This window comes from Bacillus rossius, chromosome 2 (assembly GCF_032445375.1).
Source record: "Bacillus rossius redtenbacheri isolate Brsri chromosome 2, Brsri_v3, whole genome shotgun sequence".
Lineage (NCBI taxonomy): Eukaryota > Metazoa > Arthropoda > Insecta > Phasmatodea > Bacillidae > Bacillus > Bacillus rossius.
Window position 1 is genome coordinate 115,137,497 of NC_086331.1, and position 25,091 is coordinate 115,162,587.

Sequence of the window (25,091 nt, forward strand, 5' to 3'; positions counted from 1 at the left end):
GAAAAGAAAAAAATTCATATTCTACACCCTTGGTCCCTGTTTCGTCCATTATCGTACTGGACCGAGACTTTTCAACGCTGAATTTTATGTACCGGTCAGGAAGTTATTTGTACAAAACTGGGGTCATAGAACTATGAAACACAAAACAAAGCACACAATTTTCGGAAGTCGCGCCCTGGTAACGAGTATAAAAGGTAGCTTTTCTTCTAAATTTACCTAATATTTTTCAGCGCCAGGAACTTAGTAGGGGAAGGTCGGGTAATACCGGACAGCGGGTGATACCGGACAGTACCAGTTTCCAGAGGTGCGCGCTAGGGGCAGCACCAGTCGGTCGTTTGTCTCGTAGGTCTCTGTGAAGGACACGCAGTGTCGCCATTATGAGTTCGTGCGTTGTCTGCTTGTTGAGTAGTGCTACGTTTTATTGATTTTAGGCCAAGATCTTCTGCACGAAGATAACTTTGCCGGGTTGTTACAACATAACAAGTAAGATATTTATAAGTTTAAGTATAGTAACTTGTGTACTAACCATTTATATATTACCATACAGTGTAACATCTGTGTGCGACAAATACTAAATATTTTATGACGTAATTTCGATGGCATGTCCGTCGGGTAATATCGGACAACCTGCTGGAGGGTTATATCGGACGGTTGCGGGTGGTATCGGACACAATGGTAGAGTAATTTCCCGTCTATTCTGATTCAAGTATTCTTTCTATTTGCAGAAAATGGAGAAAAGAAGGGGAAGGTGGAAAGAAGAAGATATGAAATTAGCAGTAGAGCATGTTATAAATAAAGAAATGAGCATTAGAGAAGCAAGTGAACAATTTTCTGTTCCGAAGAGTACACTAGGTGATCGACTCATTAAACTTGGTTCGGGAAATGAGGCAATTATGAAACCACACATGGGTACTTTCAGTAATACATTCAGTGATGCACACGAGGAGCAGTTATACAACCATGTTAAAGCTTTAGATAGACAACTCATGCTATTAACTCGAGATGAATTTCTTAAATTATCTTTTGACTTGGCAGAACACCTAAATATTGATCATCGCTTCAATAAGCAAAAAGAGAGGGCTGGGAAAGACTTCTATTATGAGTTCATGAAGAGGCACCCCGATTTGAGCCTAAGGTCTGCAGAATCCACAAGTTTGCAGCGAGCTGCAGGGTTTAATAAAGAACAAGTTGATCGGTTTTATGAAAAGCTGACTGAATTAATGGACAAATATTCATTTAGTCCATCGCGGATCTTTAATGCAGATGAAACTGGGGTATCCTGTGTTCACAACAATCAACTGAAAGTCATGACAATAAAGGGAAAGAAACAAGTGGGGAAATTAACATCAGGCGAAAGAGGAAGAAATGTAACTGTTCTCTTATGCATCAATGCTTCTGGAGACATGTTTGTTCCCCCACTCTTTGTTTTCCCCAGAGTTCGCATCGATAAGGATCTCACTAAAGATGCTCCTGTTGGAAGTGTGTTTGACGGACAACAAAGTGGTTGGATAACCAAAGATGGATTCCTAAAATGGTTCAAATTATTTGTTGAACGAGTTGTGCCAAGTGAAAAGAACCCTACACTGTTAATTGTTGATGGTCATTCAAGTCACAAGGACTTAGAAGTGATTCTGTTTGCTCGTTCCCACCACGTCCATATCCTGAGTTTACCACCTCATACAACTCACAAAATGCAACCACTGGACAGAGTAGTTATGAAGCCATTTAAGAATGCTTTCAATGAAGCATGTTCTTTGTGGATGCGAAAATATCCAAAGCTGAAAATTGCTCTCAAGGACATAGCTGGACTGGTTAACTATGCATTAGCAAAAGTCTGCAGAATGGAACTCGCTCAATCAGCATTCATGTGCACTGGAATTTACCCACTCAACCGTAGCATATTCACAGACTTGGATTTCCATACTAGTTTGAATGACTTACCAATCACTGTTCAAGAAGAATCTCCACCGTGTGTTCGAAGACAGAGTTCACCAGAGCCTTCAACTTCAGATCAAGCAGTAGGTCTAACAACACAGCAAATGTCAACTCCATCATGCTCCAGAATGGAAGGTTCTGAAAGCACTGTACTGCACACTTCAGCCTTCAATGTAGTAGAACAAATTTCTCCACTTCCTAGCAGTGCAGTTGCCAAGTTGGCCTCACGAAAACGACGGGGAGACAGAAGTGAAGTTCTAACATCTAGCCCATACAAAAATGAGCTTGAAGCAAAAAGATGCAAGTTGAATGTGAATCAAAAGTCGCAAACCACTAAGAAACTAAAAGGGAAACATCTCAGAAAAACATCAATGCATAGAACACCCCAACCAAAAGTTCCATGTGCAACAAACGAAGAGACTACTGACTGTATCATTTGCGGTGAAAATTTCAGTGAGGATTGGATACAATGTACCATATGTAAAGGATGGGCACATGAAAACTGTGCTGACCTTGAAGGGGATGCTGTATTTTATAAGTGTGATGTTTGTAAGAAAACCTAAATGTTATTTACAGGCGGTATTTTGTAAAAATCTGAAGGGGAAATGACTGTCCGATATAACCCTCCAGTTTACTGAAACTTCCAAATACCACTGTTTGTTCAAATGTAAAATACTAATATTTCTAAATGTTTTGGCCCATTTTCTTTATTAGGCATTATAAATAATTAAAGTACAATTCCAGAGACATATGTACATTTCATTTTTTGCAGTAAGTTATATTTTTATTAAAAGAAAACCTAAGGTGTCCGGTACTGCCCGACCTTCCCCTAACTCATGACTTCAAATTTTTTCCTGAAAGCACATTCACGTTCGTGACGTAATATCCCCGAAGAATGCTCACGTGAAAGATTAGGAAAACCGCTCCCTGACTTCACTGTACCAACGCTCACGGCGGAGAGAGGTGGTTTCGGGGTACAAACAGTCACCGTATAGTTGCTCATTGGAGCACATCCTGAACTAACTCGTGATTTTTGAATTGGGGTGTTACATTTAGATGGGTTCCACACTTGCTCGTTTCGCAACTGTGAAAGCACCTTATTGCTGTCAGTAGTTAACAATTTAATGTGGATTTAAAGAATTTTGCAGTCGCAATCTCCTGTCATCTCAATAATCCTCTTTCAAAACTATACTTATATAATTTCATTACTAACAGTTTTTTTTTTTTAAATTGAAATAATCGTAAAAAATTGTTAAAGCCAAGCATGACGGTCTACTAAAATGTATAATATTCATTAGTTAAAAATATTTCAAGAACTCGCACAATTTTTTATTGTAAATATTAAAAAAAACCTACATGAAAATTTCGAAGATTTTTCTTAATTTTATGAGTTTATCTGCATAAAAAAAATATACAAAACTCGAGTTTTGAAAATGTTTCCAATCGGGCCACGTGTGACCATTATTTCGACAACGCAGTCCAAATAGAGGACCTGAGAAACCGTTTGTATTCCACGTTGACTGTTTGTCCTCTGGAGGACGCGGCACGGTCCCCAGATGGCTGGACCGGCCGTTGTTTGTGGAGACTCAACTCTTGGGCCGAGAGACACAAGGTCGAAGACCCTCGGCTCGCACCGGTGCGTAGTTAGCACCCCCACTTTTGAAAACTAAAGTTTTCTTTACGTCAATCGTTAGATCATCGTTAGATCAGTTTTGATCAACAAAAAGTTTCGTTTGATCAAGTTTCAAACTTTGACAACTAAGCATGCTTTAAAAAATGCGTAGTTAGCACCCCCACTTTACTATATCAGTGAAGGAAATGAAAATTTCAGAGTTTCTCTACGTCAATCGTTAGATCATCGTTAGATCAGTTTTGATCAACAAAAAGTTTCGTTTGATCAAGTTTCAAACTTTGACAATTAAGCATACTTTAAAAAATGCGTAGTTAGCACCCCCACTTTACTATATCAGTGAAGGAAATGAAAATTTCAGAGTTTCTCTACGTCAATCGTTAGATCATCGTTAGATCAGTTTTGATCAACAAAAAGTTTCGTTTGATCAAGTTTCAAACTTTGACAATTAAGCATGCTTTAAAAAATGCGTAGTTAGCACCCCCACTTTACTATATCAGTGAAGGAAATGAAAATTGCAGAGTTTCTCTACGTCAATCGTTGGATCATCGTTAGATCAGTTTTGATCAACAAAAAGTTTCTTTTGATCAAGTTTCAAACTTTGACAATTAAGCATGCTTTAAAAAATGCGTAGTTAGCACCCCCACTTTACTATATCAGTGAAGGAAATGAAAATTTCAGAGTTTCTCTACGTCAATCGTTAGATCATCGTTAGATCAGTTTTGATCAACAAAAAGTTTCGTTTGATCAAGTTTCAAACTTTGACAATTAAGCATGCTTTAAAAAATGCGTAGTTAGCACCCCCACTTTACTATATCGGGGAAGGAAATTAAAATTTCAAATTTCCTATATGTCAATCGTTTGATCATCGTTATATCAGATTTAATCAACAAAAAGTTTCGTTTGATCAAGTATCATTCTTCGCCAAAAAAAAATTTTTCTGTGAAGTGCAATGTTGAAATAGAAGACACGGAATTTTTACGTCAATTTTTTATTAGATATTATCAACAATACATTTTTATTATGTATTTTATTTCTTTCCCAAATAAACATGTTGAAATCGTGGAAAAATATTTATTTTGTTGAATGTGATATTCTTTTTTGGATCAGATATGTTCGCAGTGCTGCCACAACTTAGAAACATGCAACTTATAAACATATCACTCAGAAACACACCAAATGGAAATTTTTTACTTATTTGACTTCTAAGTTGTGTTTCTTATTTATGATTCTTTTTCAAATTGTGTGGAATGCGAATGAACATTCAGTTGTGCATTATGGCAGAGATTTTATACGATTTTTCATTTTGTCCCTTTTTTACATCGTCTAGTTGAAAATTGATAACCAATTTGGCCATTAGTGCTCACGTCTGAGACTACTTTTTTTAATCTAGTTTTGTTTATCCACTTACTGCCTTTCCATATATCAAATTCATTTGAAGACAAATGTTCTATAAATATAAATAACAGAAAATGAAAAAAAAAATTTAGCATTTCCCCAATTCAAGCAAAAATTAAAATATGATCTGAATAATTGGCGTGTGTTATTGGAAGCGATTTCTAACCAGAGTTTTCATAATCTTAGTTTTAAAAATATCTATATTTGAATATATCTAAGTAAAAATAAGAAATAATAACGGCCATTTAAATTAGCTTTAATTAAATTATAACAATAGCTATTTCTGAACTTAAAATAGAAAACATTTGTTTCTCAGAAACACAAAATTACTGGCTTGATTCTATTGCGTGGTTATTTGTAATAGTGAGTGATATTAAAAAACTGGTACTTAAAAATTTATTTTAGAGTTATCTAATTCGTTTTATTGATAAAACTGCGCCAAATTAGTCGTTTGTGAAATGGATAAATAAATGCACAATCCAATGTTTAAAATTTTTTTGGTTTTGAACTTACGTGCAATAAAATGCATTCATGGCTACGATTAGTCACAATGTTATAGCACTTACATCGTTATTCCAGCAAAAAAAACAGCGAATTAAATACAGCAAAACCTTTTTGTAAAGATCTTGCTATGCACAACTCAAAATTAGTCTTTTTTAATTTTAAATTTGGAAAAAATATACGTACTTAGTAATATTTTTAAGTACGATTAGATATGGTACGAGTTTATATTTTGACAAAGGTTTGAAGGTAAAAAAATTCATATGTCTTACCTGGAAGTGTTTGTTCATGTATGCCATCAAAGAACTTACCCTCAAAGACAGGCTAAAGAAAGAAAAAAGGAATTTTCATAGGACTTCGTTAAAATGACCACTTCGTGGCTTATCTAATGCATGAATAGTTTGTGAAAACATGTATAACTGGTGCATATGCAATGCCATTTTCTTTTCTCTCTCTTTTTTTTTGCACTGGAAACGTGTCGTGTTTTACCCTTATAAATTACAGCAGGTTTATGCCCGTACTAAGTTTAGAGTAATACGTGGATTAATTTTGTTTTGTATTTTTAGTGTAAACCTATTGTTTTAAGATTTTACCTAGCATTGAAAATTCGCCATCATATTATTACTTATATTATCATGAACTCGATCGAATAAATGGACAGCAGTGTTGTAGTTGTCAGTCAGATATAATTGTCTGCAGCACCGTGTATTTATTGTGTGTCAATAGTTGAGCCAGAAGAAGCATTTAGAGCAGAAGACAAAAACCCCAGCCAGATGAAGGCGCGCCTCCATCCCGTTATTGTTGCTAAGTTCCCTGCCGTGACAAGTAAATCCTTTCACACACCCCCCCACCCCCTTTCCACCTTAATCACTTCTGTCATTGTACTCATATTCAACACATTTTGACCTGCTTTTCTCGGGAGGGAATGTTGTCCCAATATTCCTGGAAACGCAAAGCTCCTCGCGCCTTAGACCCCCTGTCGAGTTTCTGTGAATAACTTGTGAATGGGATCGGGAAACTCCACCTCCCTCCACCTGTAGCTGTAAACGTATAATAATGGTTCGTTGTTGAAGCTGGAAAACCCACCCAAACGAATGAACGGTAGCACAGGGGAATATCCCTAGATAGGGCCTGCCTACGCTGTGCTTATCGTACACTAACGACCCCAAATGTTCCAAAATCAGAATGTCATCCTTTTCAGTGCTGTTGTATAGTTATATTCCATGATATGACTTGTAAAAAATTTTCCTTTTTCTTTTCTTAGGGCCGATATTATGACCCTCGGCTAAATCCTCCGGCTAGCCAGCCGACAGATATAGTCCAGGAAACCAAGACTTAAAAAGGCACAAACCTGTGAAAAATTTGTCCAAAGCTGAATTTTTGCACAGTTGTAGATTTGACTATGCTTAATAACATACCGAAAGTTTACCGCTGTAGACCTTGTGCGTATCACCGAAAATTTGCATTTAACATTCAACGCAAAGCTTTCTGGTACACTTAGTTTTGTGTTTGTTTTCTGGTGCATAAATAAACAAAGATAATGGTATTCTGGCATGCAAACGTGGGAAATACAGTAGTCCATGCGCGAAACACAAAAACTCATAGTTTATCCCGCCAGCTTAAAACGACTTGTCTGAAACCTGTGGGCTTCTAGCCATCAACATGACTGAGGAATCTAGAGCAGAGAAGGCTAAACAATATATTGGGAAAAGAATTAACATTGGGGCTGAAATTCCAGACACTTTGAAGGAAGTCATTGAAGATACAAACTACATTATTAAAGACCATGATATTGATGCAAAAGAACAGTCTTTAACAACCGAAATAGGTCATTGTGATAGTATCCAACAGTTCATAAGGGATATTTTACATGAAGCAAAAATTTGTGCACTAGACAATGGAATAGAGCCAAATCCATATTACTGCCCTGGTTTTTCTGAAAAACTAGCTTGGTTACTATCTTATTTCCCACTTTGGACTGGTGTTATGGCAGAATTTTTTGGTTCACCAAATACTGTAGCATCATCGTCGTCTGTTGAAGGAGATTTTGCTCTACTGAAGAACGGAATTTTGATGCACGAAGAGCCACCTCTAAAACTGCCCAATTTTGTATCAAAACACCTAAGGGCACTAAGTGGTTTAACTAAACTTGCTGCTGCGGAACAAGCCTTAGTAAAGAAAACCAGTAAAAAGCCACCAAAATCATGCAACTCGCAAGTTGATGACTCGCAAAATGAGCTGATGTTTCAAGAGCAGTGGAGAGGAAGGAATGAAAACATACACGATATTCATTTTGATTTTGAGGGAAAAGAATTTCTTGAAGGTAAGTCATTAAAAATAATTAGGTTACCTTATTTCCCGCTTTAATAATAGACATTTTAAAGGGTTAGGCCTACTTTGTTTTAATATTTTAAAATTATATATTTATCCTCTGTTTATGATTTCAGAAAATGTGATGTCCAGAACTCCAAATTGTACTGCTGTCAGACCAAGTATACCATCACACTTGCCCCTGAAAAAGAGGAAGACCTACTTGGATCCAGATCCGAATGTAATGCTGTATCTGGAAAATCCGGAAAATTCAAAAGAATTTGTTGGTTTATTAGCAAACGGGAATTTACTTGGCCCCATGAAAGTCAATAAACATGTGTACACTGTAATGAACACATGCCCATTTGACTCTCTTGTACAGTTGATAACGTGCTTGTGTGTGGACTACGAGCCTTACAGGCGGAGGATATTAGAAGAAGGGGGTGAACTAGGAAATATTGTTTCAGAGTTAATTAAAGGGGGAAATAGCAGGAAAACTTATGAAGCCAGATTGAACACTCTTAGGATCATGTACTGTTCTAAGTTAGCATCAAGTAAAGAAATGATCACAGTAATCAATGCTGAAGATTCCATCGGGGGGGTTTATTTCAAAAACTTTGTCGAGTTTTCCAAGTGCCATTACTTACATGTCGTGTAAAGACATTTGCTCAGAGAAAAGAGTCAGCACCGATATTTTCTGGAGTGTTAATATGAATGACATTAAAAATGGTATCGAGCATTTGGAAACTGCGGTTATTAACTCGTTAGAAATGAACACTAAAAAAATTTGTGAAAGATGCAGTCAGGAAGTCTTCATAAAGAAAGAAACTGGTCCTCACCTCATTATCGAACCGAGAGTAGGTCTTCCTGATACAACGTTTCGGCTTTCAGACGTGCCACATGAAATACACGTTGACAATAAAAACTTTGTGCTCGGAGGTGTAGTAGACTTTGTCCGCGGAAACCATTTCGTATCGTATTGTAGAAGTAAAGACGATACTTGGGAACTGTATGATGACCTGGCAAAAAAAATGAGAAAAGTTACAGCTGTTAGCATAGTCGGAAAATTTGAGGTTATTGTTTATGTAAACGTGTAATTATTTGTGTAGTTATTTTTGTTTATTTTGTATTAGTGATTTGTAAAAAATGCGAGATGAATTTTTTTTGTTGACATTTTAAATTAATATTCATTGTTACATATTTGAGATAACTGATATCAACTTAGCAAAATTGCGTTCAGCAAGCATTTTAAGGGTGTGCATCTGTGATAAATCTCTCATAATATTGTAATAAGTGGTATGAATTTAATTTCGGACTTGTTTTAACATTAGTTACAAGCATATTATTGCATATATATATATATATATATATATATTCTAATGTATTTTCATGTAAGTAGGTATGGAATGTTTTTTCTTGAAGTAACTTATTACTACAAATGTGAGAAAAAATAGTTTTTTTATAAACACGTTAAATAATTTATTTAAAAGAGACTTAATTGAAAACACGCTCTAATGCTTTCAGCTATGTTAATGTGTGTTACAACATACTATGATGAATGTTTAACATTAAACGCCTTACAATATAATTGGATAATTTTGATATTTTTTATATATAAATGAAGTGTTTATAAACTAATTAGTTTGGTGTAGCTATTTATCGCAAATCTTACAATGAAAAACATTTCGTAGTGCCGTCCATCAATTAAAAAAAAATCACTAAATTTAAATTTTCTGCACTTAATATTCAATTTACATGTCCAGTTATTTGTTCACTTGACACTGTTACTTTTTAAAACAATTCTGTAAATTTGTCATTACATGAGTCTTGAATTTTATTTTCTTAAATGATTGACTTATTAAAAGTGTTTTACAATCTCAACATAGTCTTGAAAATTCTGATAATTTTGTCGACCGTACACTGCGAAATTTTTTACTACTGTCATGTAACCTCAGTAAATATGACAAAAATTTTGTGAAGTTAATTAAAATTCAAGAGAGTTAACCTAAAAAATTTGAAGAAAGAGTCCTTAAAAGTAATGGCGAGAAACTTGCATAACCAACCCAGTTTTTAATACCAGGCTTTGACAAAAATGTATTGTCACGCATATTTTTTTATGTTGAATTACGTTGAAATAGCATTTTGCCATAAATGCCATTGTTTTTGCTTTGGTTTATAAGTTTGGTCTCGAATGACTAAAAGCCAATACTGATATTACCCAAAAATATTATAATCACACGTGATTATAGAGTTATTTTCTCTATGCACACGCCGCTAGCCACGATGCCGTCGTTGTCATAGCAACCAGTCGGTTTGTTTACCTATTTCTGACGGTATTCTAAAAACATTTTCTGCAATGAACTTAATTAAATTATCATTTGGTGGAATTTTAACGAACTTTCGGACTATTATTTTCTAGTTCTGAACAATATCAGTGCATTTAATAAGTTTTATTTTGAACTGTTTTCCGTGGCTTAACCATGCTACACGTGTTTTGATTGGCTCCGGAGAACAATGCTTTGTTGCCCGGGCATTCAAACGAAGTTGGCGTGGGTTTGAGGGCCTAAAGAACAGTATTAGTGTAAAGAAAGCCGTCTCGCCATCTTGCTGATAGGCGTGGGCTTGGGGCAGGTCATTGCTGCTCCAGAAAGTTGTAACCACTACGGCCCTGGTGTGGTGATTCGACCAGACTCTCAGAATAATTCTGGATCGAGGTATTTGTGGCCGGATACCAGCGACAGCGTCATCCCAGAGGTAAAACTTTCTCGTTCCTGCGAGTGACGCGGAAGTCCTGACGTTGGACTCCTGGGACGTTCTGAGTCCTTTTATAGCCCTAAGCTACTGCCATCTGTTTCTAGTAACTGTTTAAACACGGGTATTTAAAATTTGCTTGAACTATTTTGCAAGAAATTGAGCATTATACTGTCTAAGGCTCACCTAGTGGTCTGTAAGCAAGAGACCTTGCTTCTATTACTGAGCTAGACCGTGTGCAATTACCCCGCGAATATTAACTGTTGTTTTATGTATGTGCCCACCCTAAATGCTATTTATCAATCTAGTTTATGTTCAACTGGATTGGTTTTTTACAAACTTAAAGTGTATTATCAACTTATTAATTTCGTAAAGCCACTTGGATTCAGTACATTTTTTTTGTTCAGTGACATTAATTACTATAATTGAAACTTTTGTTCTAAAAGAAATAATTGTTGTTTTTCTATGATTTCAACTGGATAATCTTTCACTGAAATATTTGTTTCAACCTAAATAACTGCAATTTAAAAGATTTACACAGAATACTATTTTATGAACATTAATTGCTACAATTGGAATATTTGTTATCACAAAAATAATTGTCATTTGTTGATTTAAATTGAATTCTATTTTATTGAAATATTTGTTCTAATTTCAATAATTGTAAATTTTAATAGTTCCAAACTGGACTACAATGAGAATATTTGTTCAATTTAAATCTTTCTCATTTTAAAGATCTCAAATTGAATTAATTACAAACTGAATATTATTTATGGACAATTTTTACTACACTTAAAATATTTTAAATATTCCAATCATTACTGTTATTTCTCTCTGCCACTGATACATTGTTTGCATTCAAATTTTCCTTTTATCATAATTAAATATTTTATTGATTATCTTTAATGTTAGTGTGTTTGTTATTATTGTGTTTATGTGTAATTTTCTGTCTTGATCTCTATCAAAGTTGACTAAAATATTTTAGGGGTACATTTTAGTCAGGTCAGAGTCTGTAGAGACTTTGATTACAGATATAGAGGTTATAGAGTTATAATATTTACACGATTTTTTGTTTCTTTAGCTACCTTAAACTTGACAAATGAATGACTCAAGATTGAACTATATAATGTACTGAAAACTGCTAAACATATATAAATTAATCCAAATTAACTTACTTAAGCAGGTACACTTGCTTCAGAACTTAGTATGGTTTTCGTGCAAACATTCCGTAGTCTATTAGTAGTACTAATTGATTGTTTAGTTTTGTGTAGTGCTGCATTATTGTAGTTCTTAAAATACGCGTTATAGTAAATGTAAGTATCTGTTGAATGTTCACAGTTTTAGTTAAGCATATAATTTTTTGTTAATAATTAATAATAATTATTGTAAATTATTGTTGTTTTGTAATGTAATCATAGGTATCGATACTTCTCAGTTGTGTAATAAAATACTTTCTAAAAAAAACTATAACGTTTTTGCAAAAAAATTTCATTTAATTTGCATTTAATTTTCGTTAGTGTTGGTTGTTCATTAGGGAAAGGTTTAAAATAAAAACTTTAATTTTTTTCCTGCAAACGTCTAGCCCACATAAAATTGTTGTGTCATTTATCTGATAATATTTAATAATAGGAGGGAAAACATTTTTACTTTATATTTATCCTAATAATAATATTTTTAGAAGATGTAACAACATAATTACTAATAAAATCAAGTTAAATACTTATTTTCAAATCTTTGCTTGATACCATTACGAATCAAAATATTTAATACTAAGTATTTTAATGCAAACCGTTGTCAAATATTTCTAAAATTCAAAAGTTATATCTAGAACTAAATACATTCACAATGGATTTTCGGTTTATGTAAGGCTGGAACCAAAATGTTGTTGATGGGGCTATATTAATTTGTGTCACATGGATGACTGAATCCCAACACCTCTGTGAGAAACCCGCCGTCCCATAAGAGTCTTGTTCCAGCCAGCCTGTAAAATGCATGAGCTGTCATTATTCTATGCCATAATCAACAAGTTACCTAACTATACATTCTTAAATTTATGTAAAATAAATTGTTGATAATAGCCTAGGACTTAAAAATACTAAACAGTATTTTATTTCACATATATTTAGTAGTACCAGGCGTCCTACATGTATATGTGTGCTTATACACATGCATATAATATGTACATTTAAATATATGGAATAAAATAAAAAATTGTGTTCACTAACGTGTTCTGTTATGATCGGTGCATCCGTCTGTGCATTTTAATCAATAAAGGTATTGTAATTGTAACGAACGACACACAAAAAACTCTGCTGATATGCCCGACAAAAATTCCTGAATTTTTTCGGTACAAACTATATTACTTTCGAGGTAGAAATGAAACACAGTAAAATAAACGTAAAGTTAAAAAACCAAACAGACATAATTTTATCGTTGAATAAACTAAAAATTAAATAAAAAACTAATATAAATTTAAGTTTCGTCCAACAACCTTATAATCCACCACAAATCTGTAAAGACTGATTGTATCCTGAAGTATGTACGATTAGTTATTTTAAGTTCATTATTATTATTAAGTTCATATAGTTATGTTCGTAAAACATTTTCGAAATGACTATATCATAAATTATACGTATTTACTATATTCTAAATTTAAAGATTGAAAATATATTACACATCATATTGTTACTACTGACAGAAAATTTAAGACGAATGATATTAAGCATCCCACCTTTGATTAAACACAGCTGTGATGCATTATTTGGCTGTTGGACAAAAACCTTAATTTATTTTTAATTTTTAAAATTTTTATTTCATTCAAAAATAAAAGTGTTTTTTGTTTGGATTTTTATCAACTTATGTTATACTTTTTAGTCCCAAAATAAAATGAAATTTTGAGTATGAACCAAAATACATATAAAAATATTAAATATGAGTAATATTATTTCTTATATTGAAATTTAAATTATTCAATGTTCTCAAATCTAGTGATTTCCATTTAACGGTCAAGTTGATAAAACCCTCCCCCGCACAACACACCTTACCCTAGAAGGTCTTAAGTTATCAAAATTATATAGTGTATTCACACATACAGGTCAATCTAATAACTTGAATAAAAAGTCCAAACAAAATATAAATTAATGTTTTCCATTTACGGTAAAAGCACTACAAGGAGGTAGAACAAGTAATTATAATCTTTAGTTCACAGTTCTCATTCACAATTTAAACGACTGTGCTCACGATGGGAGAAAACTGGTATTTTGTGCTACATAAAATAACTTATTTTTTACATAAAAGGTAAAAAAATTAAGTTTTAAAGCCATATGTTCCTAAAACCTCTCGTCCAAGCATTCTGAGTGTTACAATATTATAACCCTATGATGGCCATAAAAATAAACTTTGTGAAACATTTTGTTTTGAAGTTACTTTTGAGTCTGTTAGTTGATAAATTATAAAATGGTCTCAGTATTCTCATAAAACAAGACGGAAAATGCCAGGAAAATATTTTATCAAACAAGAGCTAACACTGACAATATTTGATACCTGAAAATATTTATTTACGTTGAAAGAAATGTGTGCACACCTAAAACCAATTCAGTTCTCAAAGCTTTTTGTGCTATGCTCAAAAAGTTTAATCTGCAAGCACAAAATAAATATGTAAAATTTAATACTTGAAAGCAAGAATAGAAATAAAATAAAATATGGATTGTAATTTTAATCTGTAAATATTATAACTGTATTATTTACCATAGTCCATAATTTATAAATTTGTTATGTGAGAGAATATCATAATATATTTTCACACCTTATGGAACCAAAATACATCTGGAAGAGCTTCAATTAGTAAAAGTAATCTATTTTTTTTTGTATTTCACATTTTTACTTTGTAGTAACCAGCTTTAAATTGTTATTACCTAATATACTATTGAGAATTTTGACAAAACAAAGTCAATGGCAAATAAAATCTGATATAACAAAGATCTAACGACTGACGTAGAGAAACTCTGAAATTTTCATTTCCTTCACTGATATAGTAAAGTGGGGGTGCTAACTACACACTTTTTAAAGCATGCTTAGTTGTCAAAGTATGAAACTTGATCAAACGAAACTTTTTGTTGATCAAAACTGATCTAACGATGATCTAACGATTGACGTAGAGAAACTCTGAAATTTTCATTTCCTTCACTGATATAGTAAAGTGGGGGTGCTAACTACGCACTTTTTAAAGCATGCTTAGTTGTCAAAGTATGAAACTTGATCAAACGAAACTTTTTGTTGATCAAAACTGATCTAACGATGATCTAACGATTGACGTAGAGAAACTCTGAAATTTTCATTTCCTTCACTGATATAGTAAAGTGGGGGTGCTAACTACGCATTTTTTAAAGCATGCTTAATTGTCAAAGTTTGAAACTTGATCAAACGAAACTTTTTGTTGATCAAAACTGATCTAACGATGATCTAACGATTGACGTAGAGACACTCTGAAATTTTCATTTCCTTCACTGATATAGTAAAGTGGGGGTGCTAACTACGCATTTTTTAAAGTATGCTTAATTGTCAAAGTTTGAAACTTGATCAAACGAAACTTTTTGTTGATCAAAACTGATCTAACGATGATCTAACGATTGACGTAGAGAAACTCTGAAATTTTCATTTCCTTCACTGATATAGTAAAGTGGGGGTGCTAACTACGCACTTTTTAAAGCATGCTTAATTGTCAAAGTTTGAAACTTGATCAAACGAAACTTTTTGTTGATCAAAACTGATCTAACGATGATCTAACGATTGACGTAGAGAAACTCTGAAATTTTCATTTCCTTCACTGATATAGTAAAGTGGGGGTGCTAACTACGCATTTTTTAAAGTATGCTTAATTGTCAAAGTTTGAAACTTGATCAAACGAAACTTTTTGTTGATCAAAACTGATCTAACGATGATCTAACGATTGACGTAGAGAAACTCTGAAATTTTCATTTCCTTCACTGATATAGTAAAGTGGGGGTGCTAACTACGCATTTTTTAAAGTATGCTTAATTGTCAAAGTTTGAAACTTGATCAAACGAAACTTTTTGTTGATCAAAACTGATCTAACGATGATCTAACGATTGACGTAGAGAAACTCTGAAATTTTCATTTCCTTCACTGATATAGTAAAGGGGGGGTGCTAACTACGCACTTTTTAAAGCATGCTTAATTGTCAAAGTATGAAACTTGATCAAACGAAACTTTTTGTTGATCAAAACTGATCTAACGATGATCTAACGATTGACGTAGAGAAACTCTGAAATTTTCTTTTCCTTCACTGATATAGTAAAGTGGGGGTGCTAACTACGCATTTTTTAAAGTATGCTTAATTGTCAAAGTTTGAAACTTGATCAAACGAAACTTTTTGTTGATCAAAACTGATCTAACGATGATCAAACGAATGACGTAAAGAAAACTTATGTTTTCAAAAGTGGGGGTGCTAACTACGCACCGGTTCGGCTCGCTTCCCCCGCGGACAAAAAGAAAACAAAAAAAAAAGTTAATTTTTTTTTCTGTCCCGTCGTTGAGGGGGGTGGAACGGGAAAGATAAATGACTGTGGGAGGATGGCTGTGCCTACCTGCCATTGGTGTCGTGGGGGTCACCCCACCGAAAGCGCAAGCAACCAGTTGTCGGAGGCAGTGTTTCGTGTGCCGAGAAGAAAGAAGAAAGAAGAAGGAAGGAAGAGAGGGAGTAGCTGGTGTTTGAGGAGGGGTGAGGGTTGAAGGTGGGAAGGGGGGGGGGGAGGCAGACCCTCCACGGTGAGGTACCGCTAGTCCCAGTTATTTCGCCCACCATTAGGGACGGCCCGTGCTGTGCCGTTAGGCGAGCTTGGTCAACTTCTCGAGGGGCAGGAGAGGGGAGGGGGTAGGGAGGCGGACAAGGGGAAGAAGAGTGGCTGTGTCCCGTTAGGTGCCAGCCCTACCACTTACCAGGGCCTCCCTCCTGTCAATAGGATTACTGCACGGACCTCTTACACCATCCGACATCCTTCCTGCTGGCTGGCTGGCATGCCGGCCGCGTATGCCACACGCGCGGGCTACGCACTTCCCTAGACGTATCCAGGCCCGTGACAGCTTTGTGAAGGAACATTCTTTATTGGCACGTTTTCTTTTTAACTAAGTAGGGAACTGTGGACTTTCAGAAGTCCAGCTTATGCTCGTATAAATTTAAGTAATGAAAAAAAATTGGTTGTCTGTAAAGTCGGTTTACGGACGATAGTTTAACGTGACAACGTCATAACAAAACATTGATGAAATGATTGCATACTTTTATGAATAAAATTGAATCATTTTTATTGAATTATCACTATTTTGTATGGATACAAAGAAGGAGTGAAATGAAATCTACAATTTAATTGATAAATTTACTTTTATTTGCACTCATTAATTCAAATATGTTTATTACTTTAACGAAGAGATTATTTTAACTATAACTTTTATACATGTTTGCTATTTAACTTCTTCCAATCTGTGTTATTCTGTTTAGGATAGGACGATGATAGGAAAAGTAGGAAACGAATGGGAGTGTTTTAAGTTTAATGTGCCTCGAAAAAGTCAAATCGATGGTTGTTCCAATCGAGTGGAAGAGAGTTAGATGCGGCGCAAGCGTACAATGAGCGTAACGGGACACAGCGTAACGGGACAATGAGTCATCATTTTTCGTGCGTGCAACCGGCGTTCATCGATTTATTAGACGGTGTCACGTCAAAAAAACAAGTAATGAATGCATACATATATTACATATATTAATGTTATTTAATACATGAAATAAACATGTCAAGTTCGTATGAAGACTTCTTGCGAACACAATTCCTGCCGCTTCTCGGTAAAAGAGGCAAGTCGGGTTAGATGTGGGAGGAAGTGCAATTACTGTAGTCCAACTATAGCAACTATGCAGTAATATTTCCAAATAAATATCTCTGCAACCTTCTCCCTGGGTTCAGGACTGGGTGATTGTGAAATCCCGCGGAATCATCCTACCTCGGCAAGCATAGGGACGTCATCGGTCATCGTCGTGACGTAGCCTGGGCTCGCGACAACCACATAACGAGCTAACCCACTTATCATAAATAAAAAGTAAGGTTATATCAGTTCATGTTGCATGGATATACTTCTCACACCCATTCGTTCCTTTTTGATTTTTTTTTTTTTTTTTTAGGAAATGAATTTTCGCTCATCCAGGGATCGCAACTACAATTTAACTGTGGGAAGGTAATTTCAGCTTCATTAAAAATTTTCTTAAATCGTAAAAATACATTTAATTTCACAAAATTGTGGTTTTTATTCCGACCGCTAAGTCTGAAAAGCATGTTCGGAGACTGGTTGGGGGTCTGTGAATCGTAGGCTTCCCGTCTGGAACAGGTGTTTGCTCGGCAGCTCCTAAGGGGAGAAACTCTGGCGCGAGATCTTGGCGCTGTGATCACAATAGCGGGGCGGGCGCGAAAACAAAATATTCTCCTGGCCAATCACGTTCGACGTGTCTGTGACGTCAGTGCGACAAATACAGCGGACGCCACGTCACGAAAATGAGCGTCAAGGCGGAATCACAACCGTCGGTCACAAGACCTGCAGCCCAAAAGCTTGGCAAGCTCTAACTTTTGACGGGTAAACGGATTAATTATATCTAGATTTTTGGCCTCGACAGTCGATTGTTTTTTTCGTCAATTGTTGTGAAAGTTTGTATTGGTTGTTCAGATGTTTTGTACAACAAAATTGCGGTTCTTAAAACTCATTTTAAAACAGTTTCATCATGACTCAGACAATACGAACATAAAAACGATATAACTAGCATTGCAGTTAAACCTAAAAGTTTCAGTTCTGTAATAAATTTAATTCTACTTATTTGTACAACCCAAAAACATTAAAAATGTAACTTTGGCAGCTAATTATGCAAAAAGTATGCGCTGTATATATTATTCATTTGGTGAAAGTTAAACAATTGAAAAAAGTCTAAAAGTTGATCAGTGATTAATATAAATATAAAATCATGACCTGAAATGGGAGGCACCCCCTTAACAGCCAATTAAAAATATATCACTACATAGTATAAAACAAAGTCGCTTCCCGCTGTCTGTCTGTCCCTATGTATGCTTAGATCTTTAAAACTACGCAACGGATTTTGATGCGGTTTTATTAATAGATAGAGTGATTCAAGAGGAAGGTTTATATGTATAAAACATGCATAATATAGTAGAGAAACACTGATAATTTTAGAGGTTTCTAATGCGATGTCATAAATAAACACATTTTTTTGCGCTTACATTGCAAACGCTGGCTGAACCCTACGAGATAGATCAAAATAATGTACTACAATTCTTTGAACCCGTCTGGACTCCCTCATTATAAAATGGTGTTGAAAGTAGGTAGTCCTTTTATTTTATCTTTGAATATATATACTGTATAGAAGTCGCCAGCCCAGGTTAAAATTTCTAATACGGTTTCGAGGTAGTTGGTTAATTCACCGCCGCAATCGCCACCTCTCTAGGGCATCGACTTGTGGTGGTCCCTAGCGGACAAGTGTCGAACTCTTCAGACACCCCTTCCCCCTCCCCTAGAACGACGTTGAGCTGCAGTGAATGATGGATGAAGGGTGCGGGGAATGACAGCGGGTGACAGCGCTGCGCTCTAACGTGTAAATAACAACTAAGACGATACAGGGCGTTACGGCAGCGCACTGCAGCGGTGAAGTTCCCAAGCTGCTCATTTTACGCTTCTGAAAAACGTAGAGTAAATCCTATCCACTCGCGACTTCTATACAGTATATATATTCAAAGATTTTATTAAGAAACCTGAATACACCTGAACTTTGCAATGGCACGCGTTTGCTGGTAAAATTACTAAAAACTTTCATAGTATAGTGCACAACACTCACCGGATGTGGTACCGGAGAAGATGTTTTGATTCCCCGAATTCCTCTGATACCATCGGATTTACCGTTCCAATTTAAAAGCCTACAATTTCCGGTAAAGGTAACTTTTGCAATGACCATTAATAAATCGCAGGGTCAAACTTTCAACGTTGCAGGCTTAGATATGAGCGTTTAGTGTTTTTCACATGGCCAATTATATGTCGCTCTTTCGAGAGTAACCTCTAAAGAAAACATGTTTGTATTGTCTAATGACAAAAAAAGCTGTGAACGTTGTATATAAAAACATTCTGTAATATATTTAGTATCAGCATTGCACCCGTGCGAAACCGGGGTGGGTCGCTACTCGCTAGTATATATTATTTGAGAGATTTTTTTTACTTTATGATCGGAATGATGGTATCAGTTGGAACCTTAATTTTCCGTGGATACGTGATATTATCTAGTGACGTAATATACAAATGCAATGTCCTTTTCAGACTTTGTTGTATTAATTTTCAACATGCTGAATAAATTTAAAAAAAATTATAAGTCGAGTAACTTTGGCATTTCATACTCTCACGTTTAATTATAAATGTACGATATAACGAGCGATTTTAAGTAAGGACTCATATAACTTAGTTTAAGTTTTTTTATTGGGTTCTATGGAGAATTAAATAGATTAATCGGATTAGTTTCATGGCGAGTTAAAATCTCTCGAGTGTGTTGAATTAGACTGTTATGTAAATTTTATTTCTGCTTTATTCATTGGTAAAAAAATAAATAAAAAAAAACATTTTTTTTTAGTAACCAAAGAGAAAACTGAAAACATACACATCTTTCTGGTGAAATAGGCGTCGGAAACATATTAATAATGCATAAATGTTTTTTTTTATATCACCAGTTACCCTTCCTTTACTGAGAGAACAATTTGTAATTTAAGGAGCTTTGAAAAATAATGTTCCTGCAAAAACTTTAAAAGCTGGTTTTAAGATTCAGATCCCTCTCACCAAGTTCCCTCCCCCCTTCAAATTAAACTTTTTCATACTGAATGCTGGTGCCATCCTACTTCCTGGAGTCTGCTGCGGGCGCAAAGGGCCTTCCCATCAACCTGCAGCATAAGTTGTTCCGCTCATTATTTTAATTAAAGTATACGAGTGTGTCTTCCCCAATTTGCTGCGAAGAGTGTCTGACGGAGATTTCCAACTAAAACCCGGACTTGGATGGATAGTCTGTTCAAACGAAGAAGCAGTTGGGGAATAGTGATGCATTCTAGAGAACATAGCAAAAACTCAATTTTCAGAATAAAAAATAATAATATTTGTATTAACGCCTAAATATTTTTTTTCTGTTTTTATCCTGGGTTTGATCGAACATTTTCATTTTCCGTGTATTTTATCTTAAGCATAAATATTTTTAAAAATTTTTCTCCCACTTAACTCCAGGGAATATGTTTCACAGACCTTGCCGATGCAGCTACTGCACTGTACATCACTTTATTGTAAACAATATCACTTATACGGGAATTGTAAGGCATGTGTCTTATAGGTTATATTCATATAGGTTTTTGGAGAACGAAATAGGTGCTACAATGCCATAACTTGACAAGTCGAGCATCATTCGGACGAAACCAAGCCACATACTTTTTATGTTTCAGTATTTGCAAATCACGTGTATAGTTAAATAAACCAACCAAATAGTTCTAGACAATGCATCTAAAATTTAAAATATATCGTAAAAGATGCCAGCAGCATTGTAACAGCAAATAACCACATCTCAGACTTGTGATTATAATTTTCATATTCCTACGAACAAAGTAATGAACGCCAAAATTATGCCATACGATATATTACATTCAAAACCCACCCTAAAAGCTACAGTTTTTCTACTATGTTACTTTATAGCATTACACTCATGAAACCGTTTAGCAATTTATTCAATATTCACTTCAGCGGCACTTCAAACATAAACAAATGCATGGGTTAGATGCTGTAGTGGTCCAACTATAAAATATTTCAAAATTTAATTGACCTAGAATTTTAATTAAACAATTTGCATTTTAGAAATCACTCACCATCTTGATTTAGTACGTCAATGCGCGAATATAACGAACTTAGCTTATATTAAAGAAAAGAACGCTTTGAACAAGGAAGTATGTAGTTGGTTTCTGCAGTGTAGTTAAGGCCTGCTTTTTGATTAAAAGGAAGCCTAATAGGAAAAGAGAGATTTCTGCATGTGGCTGTGACCGGTAGCCCCATCAGCGCCGTAGAGGCGACGAGGCGTGCGATGCGCCGGATGGTGTAGCCCTTATCGCCTCTATGCCCCTCAGTACGGAGATACTTGCTGTCGTGCGGCCTTGCAAGGCCATGCGCGCCTTTAGAGTTTTCGTAACCGAAACAAAGTTTACTGCAAAGAAAGATTTTTTTTTCTCTCAGGGGAAGTGGACAAGCATGTCAATAGGGCTGCATGGGATCCGCTCCAACACCACCAACACCAGGGGCGTAGCCAGGGGGGGTGAAGGGGTTCAAACCCCCCTTTAGCACCAAATCTTTAATTAATTTCTTATTCATCACTCAAACAAATTTCATATTAAAATTAATAAAAATTTTACCATTACAATATTTAAATTTAAGAACCGAAAACTGCTAAAATAGCACTATTTTACACCTTAAAATCCAAATTTTCACGGGGGAGGACCCCCGGACCCCCCGCTTTAATACGGGGGGGGGGGGGGGGGGCGCATGCTTCTTAACACCCCCATACACAAATCCTGGCTACGCCACTGACCAACACTAAAATGTTTGTAAAACGATTTTAAGCGAAATCACCAAATTCTCTAATTGTTAATGTTTCTAAACGTCGCGACACGCAATCCTCCAGTCCTCTGGTGCAATGAAGAAGCGCTCTGAGACGCCATGCAATATATTTCGTTTTCTCGTCATTGCTATTAAATATGAAGGCCTTTTTTGCTAATTTATCACGATATTGCATTCCTCGCCTCAAATTTTCTCAGCAGATACTTCCCAAATATTTCCTAATAGCGGAAAAAAGATACGCAAGTTTTCATGATTTATTATTATCACTTGTGTGACCTTTTATGGCACTAAAATAACGTTTAATAATTATCTGGTGAGAAAATGTGTGACCCGACAAATAATTAAAGAGCGCTACTGTAATAGATGTAAAGGAAACCCCTTAATTTATAGTAATAGTAATAGAGAATAAACAACTCGGCGAGCGAGAACGAGCCTTAAAACCACAATGTCATGTGTCGATTTCTAAAGCTTAAAGTCTGTAGAAGTGGGTCTACGATTGAAAAACTAAAGTGTTATGAACGTAATCTGTACACCAACGAGCATATGGTTAAGAATGCCAGCCAGTAAAAACGGGCGAGAAAGCACTAATATTAATTAAGTTGAATTTTTGTATTCGTATGCATTTCTGTTTATATACGTTGACGATTAATTATTTTTTTAACAAAACTTTTTCATCCATGGTGAAATTGGTTATGTGCTTTCTGGAAAAACCAGACACATGGCTACGATTGAACTTAAAAACTGAAACATTTCAGCTCGTAACCTTTTATCCGTACACAATTCAGAATCAAATATATTTAACTTTAATATATAAATACTAGGTAATGTAATGAAAATATCATCCATTCCAAGTCACCTTAAAATGGCTTTACAATAAGAACATATATTCGTGAATTGTAAGTACATATCAATACCAAAAAAAAACAGAAACACATTAGAATAATCAATTTACGAAATCTTAAAACAAAATAAAATATTTCAACCAGAGCTTATTTTTTTTTTAATTTTCGAGCAATGTTCTTTTAAGTATTTTATAATTTCTTACTTCTTTCGTACTACATCATAACCTGGTTTTCCCAAACAAACATTATTTTGTGCCAACAACACATTCCACTGTTATCTGATTGGCGCTTCCTTTAATTCTCGAGGAAAAATCTAACATATTAACCATCTCTGTTCAGTCTTAAGTCATCATGTAGTTCGCACACGTCCCGTCAACATTCCTACACGACAATCATAAACCACTCCACTAGTATGCATAGAGATATATGTAGAGACCTGTAAAATTCGCGGATTCATTTCGCGATAGGATAGAGTCCAAATACTTTTGACATTATTTGGTTCAGTGATTGGGCCACAGTTTATCTGAAGGACTCTGGGCCAATGGAAAATCTTTAACAGAAGAATTAGCGAATCACGATCATTCCAGTCAACAGGTGTTACGAGTCGGTAACCAATTAGCAGATGTAATTTGCACGAGTGCATAGAGGATCATGGAGTCTATCCTTTAGGGATTGGAAATCGCGAATTTTACGGGTCTCTAGTTATATTGTCACGATCCACCTTCAGAGGGGGGGGCGAGAATCGTAGCTCTTTACATAGAAACAACTCGCTTGGCATCAACTAGTCTTAACTTCATAAAATACTTTACTGTACCTAGGATCATAGGTTCGTCATCCCGTACAGGATGTCTGGTGAGAGCTGAACTAAGGAGATTTTGCAAAATAACATAATACTTAATTAAAATTATTTTATTCTTAAAGTCAAATACTCAACATCATTTTAAAGAACATTTAAATAGCGGGATTACAATTTAAAACAATAATCTCTTTACTTCCTTAACGATTGAACGACCTTACAAGAGAGAGAATGAGAGAACTTCACTAAACACTTCCCTAGTCCTTCCGAATACCTCAAATCATAATTAATACTTAAAATTAAAACAAAGATAAGTCCATACTCACATTTTCCGAAAAGCCTTTCTTGATCGATTACTTAAAACTAACGTAGGGGCCTCTCCTGCCCTTAAAATCCGAACGAACATTACATTTTAAAAAATTATAACTAAACGACTAGTGACAAGGGCCATTGCCTCCGCCCGAAAGCTTGAAGATGACTACATTATGACCTAACTTAAATTAAACGACTCGTGGCCTCTGGCGTCGGCCATAGCTTCCGCCCGAAAGCTTGAATTCCTACATCACGAACGAACTAACAACTCGTGACCACAGGTGAGACGCATAGCCTCCGCCTGAGTGAGCCCCGAGTCACCAATCACTTGCGCTTAAATTCGCGCGCCCTGCCGCGCCTACCATAACAAAAGCTCGTTATTGAAGTCAAATTTACTAAACAACTAACTAGAACATCTGGGAAGACTACCCCCCCTCTACCCCGATGTGCAGGCCACACCGCGCGGCTTGTTACGACAGCGCGCCCCAGTAACTGCGGCCCGTGGCTGCGCCAGCGCGCGGCCAAACAAACAAACAAAATTCTGCAAGCCCGCAGCGCGCCGCGCCGGCCCCGTGCCCCAATTACATGGTCACGCCACTTGCGCTGACGAGTGAACAGAGCAGCCAGCCCAGAGTCCCGTCAGTAAAGTCCCTAAATTTGATTTCAACAACCCTGCAAAATTTCAACCCGCGACATAACCCTCCCCTCACAGAGCTCGAGCCCCATCGAGCTACCTCAAAATTACAAATTGTCTTTTTCCATTAAACCATAACTATAAATTCCTCATTTCACAAAAATAATAATTTTCTTAGTTCCTTGCTGTCTGAACATACATCTAGATTCTGCATAAGATTTATTTTAAAACAACAAGTATTCATAAAATTAAATGTAAAACTTTTATCTGGTTTGTTCTCACAGGAACCTTCAG

The 25,091-nt window shown here is 35.5% G+C and overlaps 1 protein-coding gene across 1 annotated transcript in view; it reads right to left on the minus strand.

The window, feature by feature from the left end:
* The window catches only part of LOC134528963 (circumsporozoite protein-like), a 28,355-nt gene extending 11,815 nt beyond the window's left edge, over nt 1–16,540 (minus strand). Inside the window, exon 1 of the mRNA XM_063362631.1 lies at nt 16,484–16,540. Within this exon, the coding sequence (XP_063218701.1) occupies nt 16,484–16,540 (57 nt within the window). The remainder of the gene's footprint in view (nt 1–16,483) is intronic.
* Between the last annotated feature and the right edge of the window lie 8,551 nt (nt 16,541–25,091).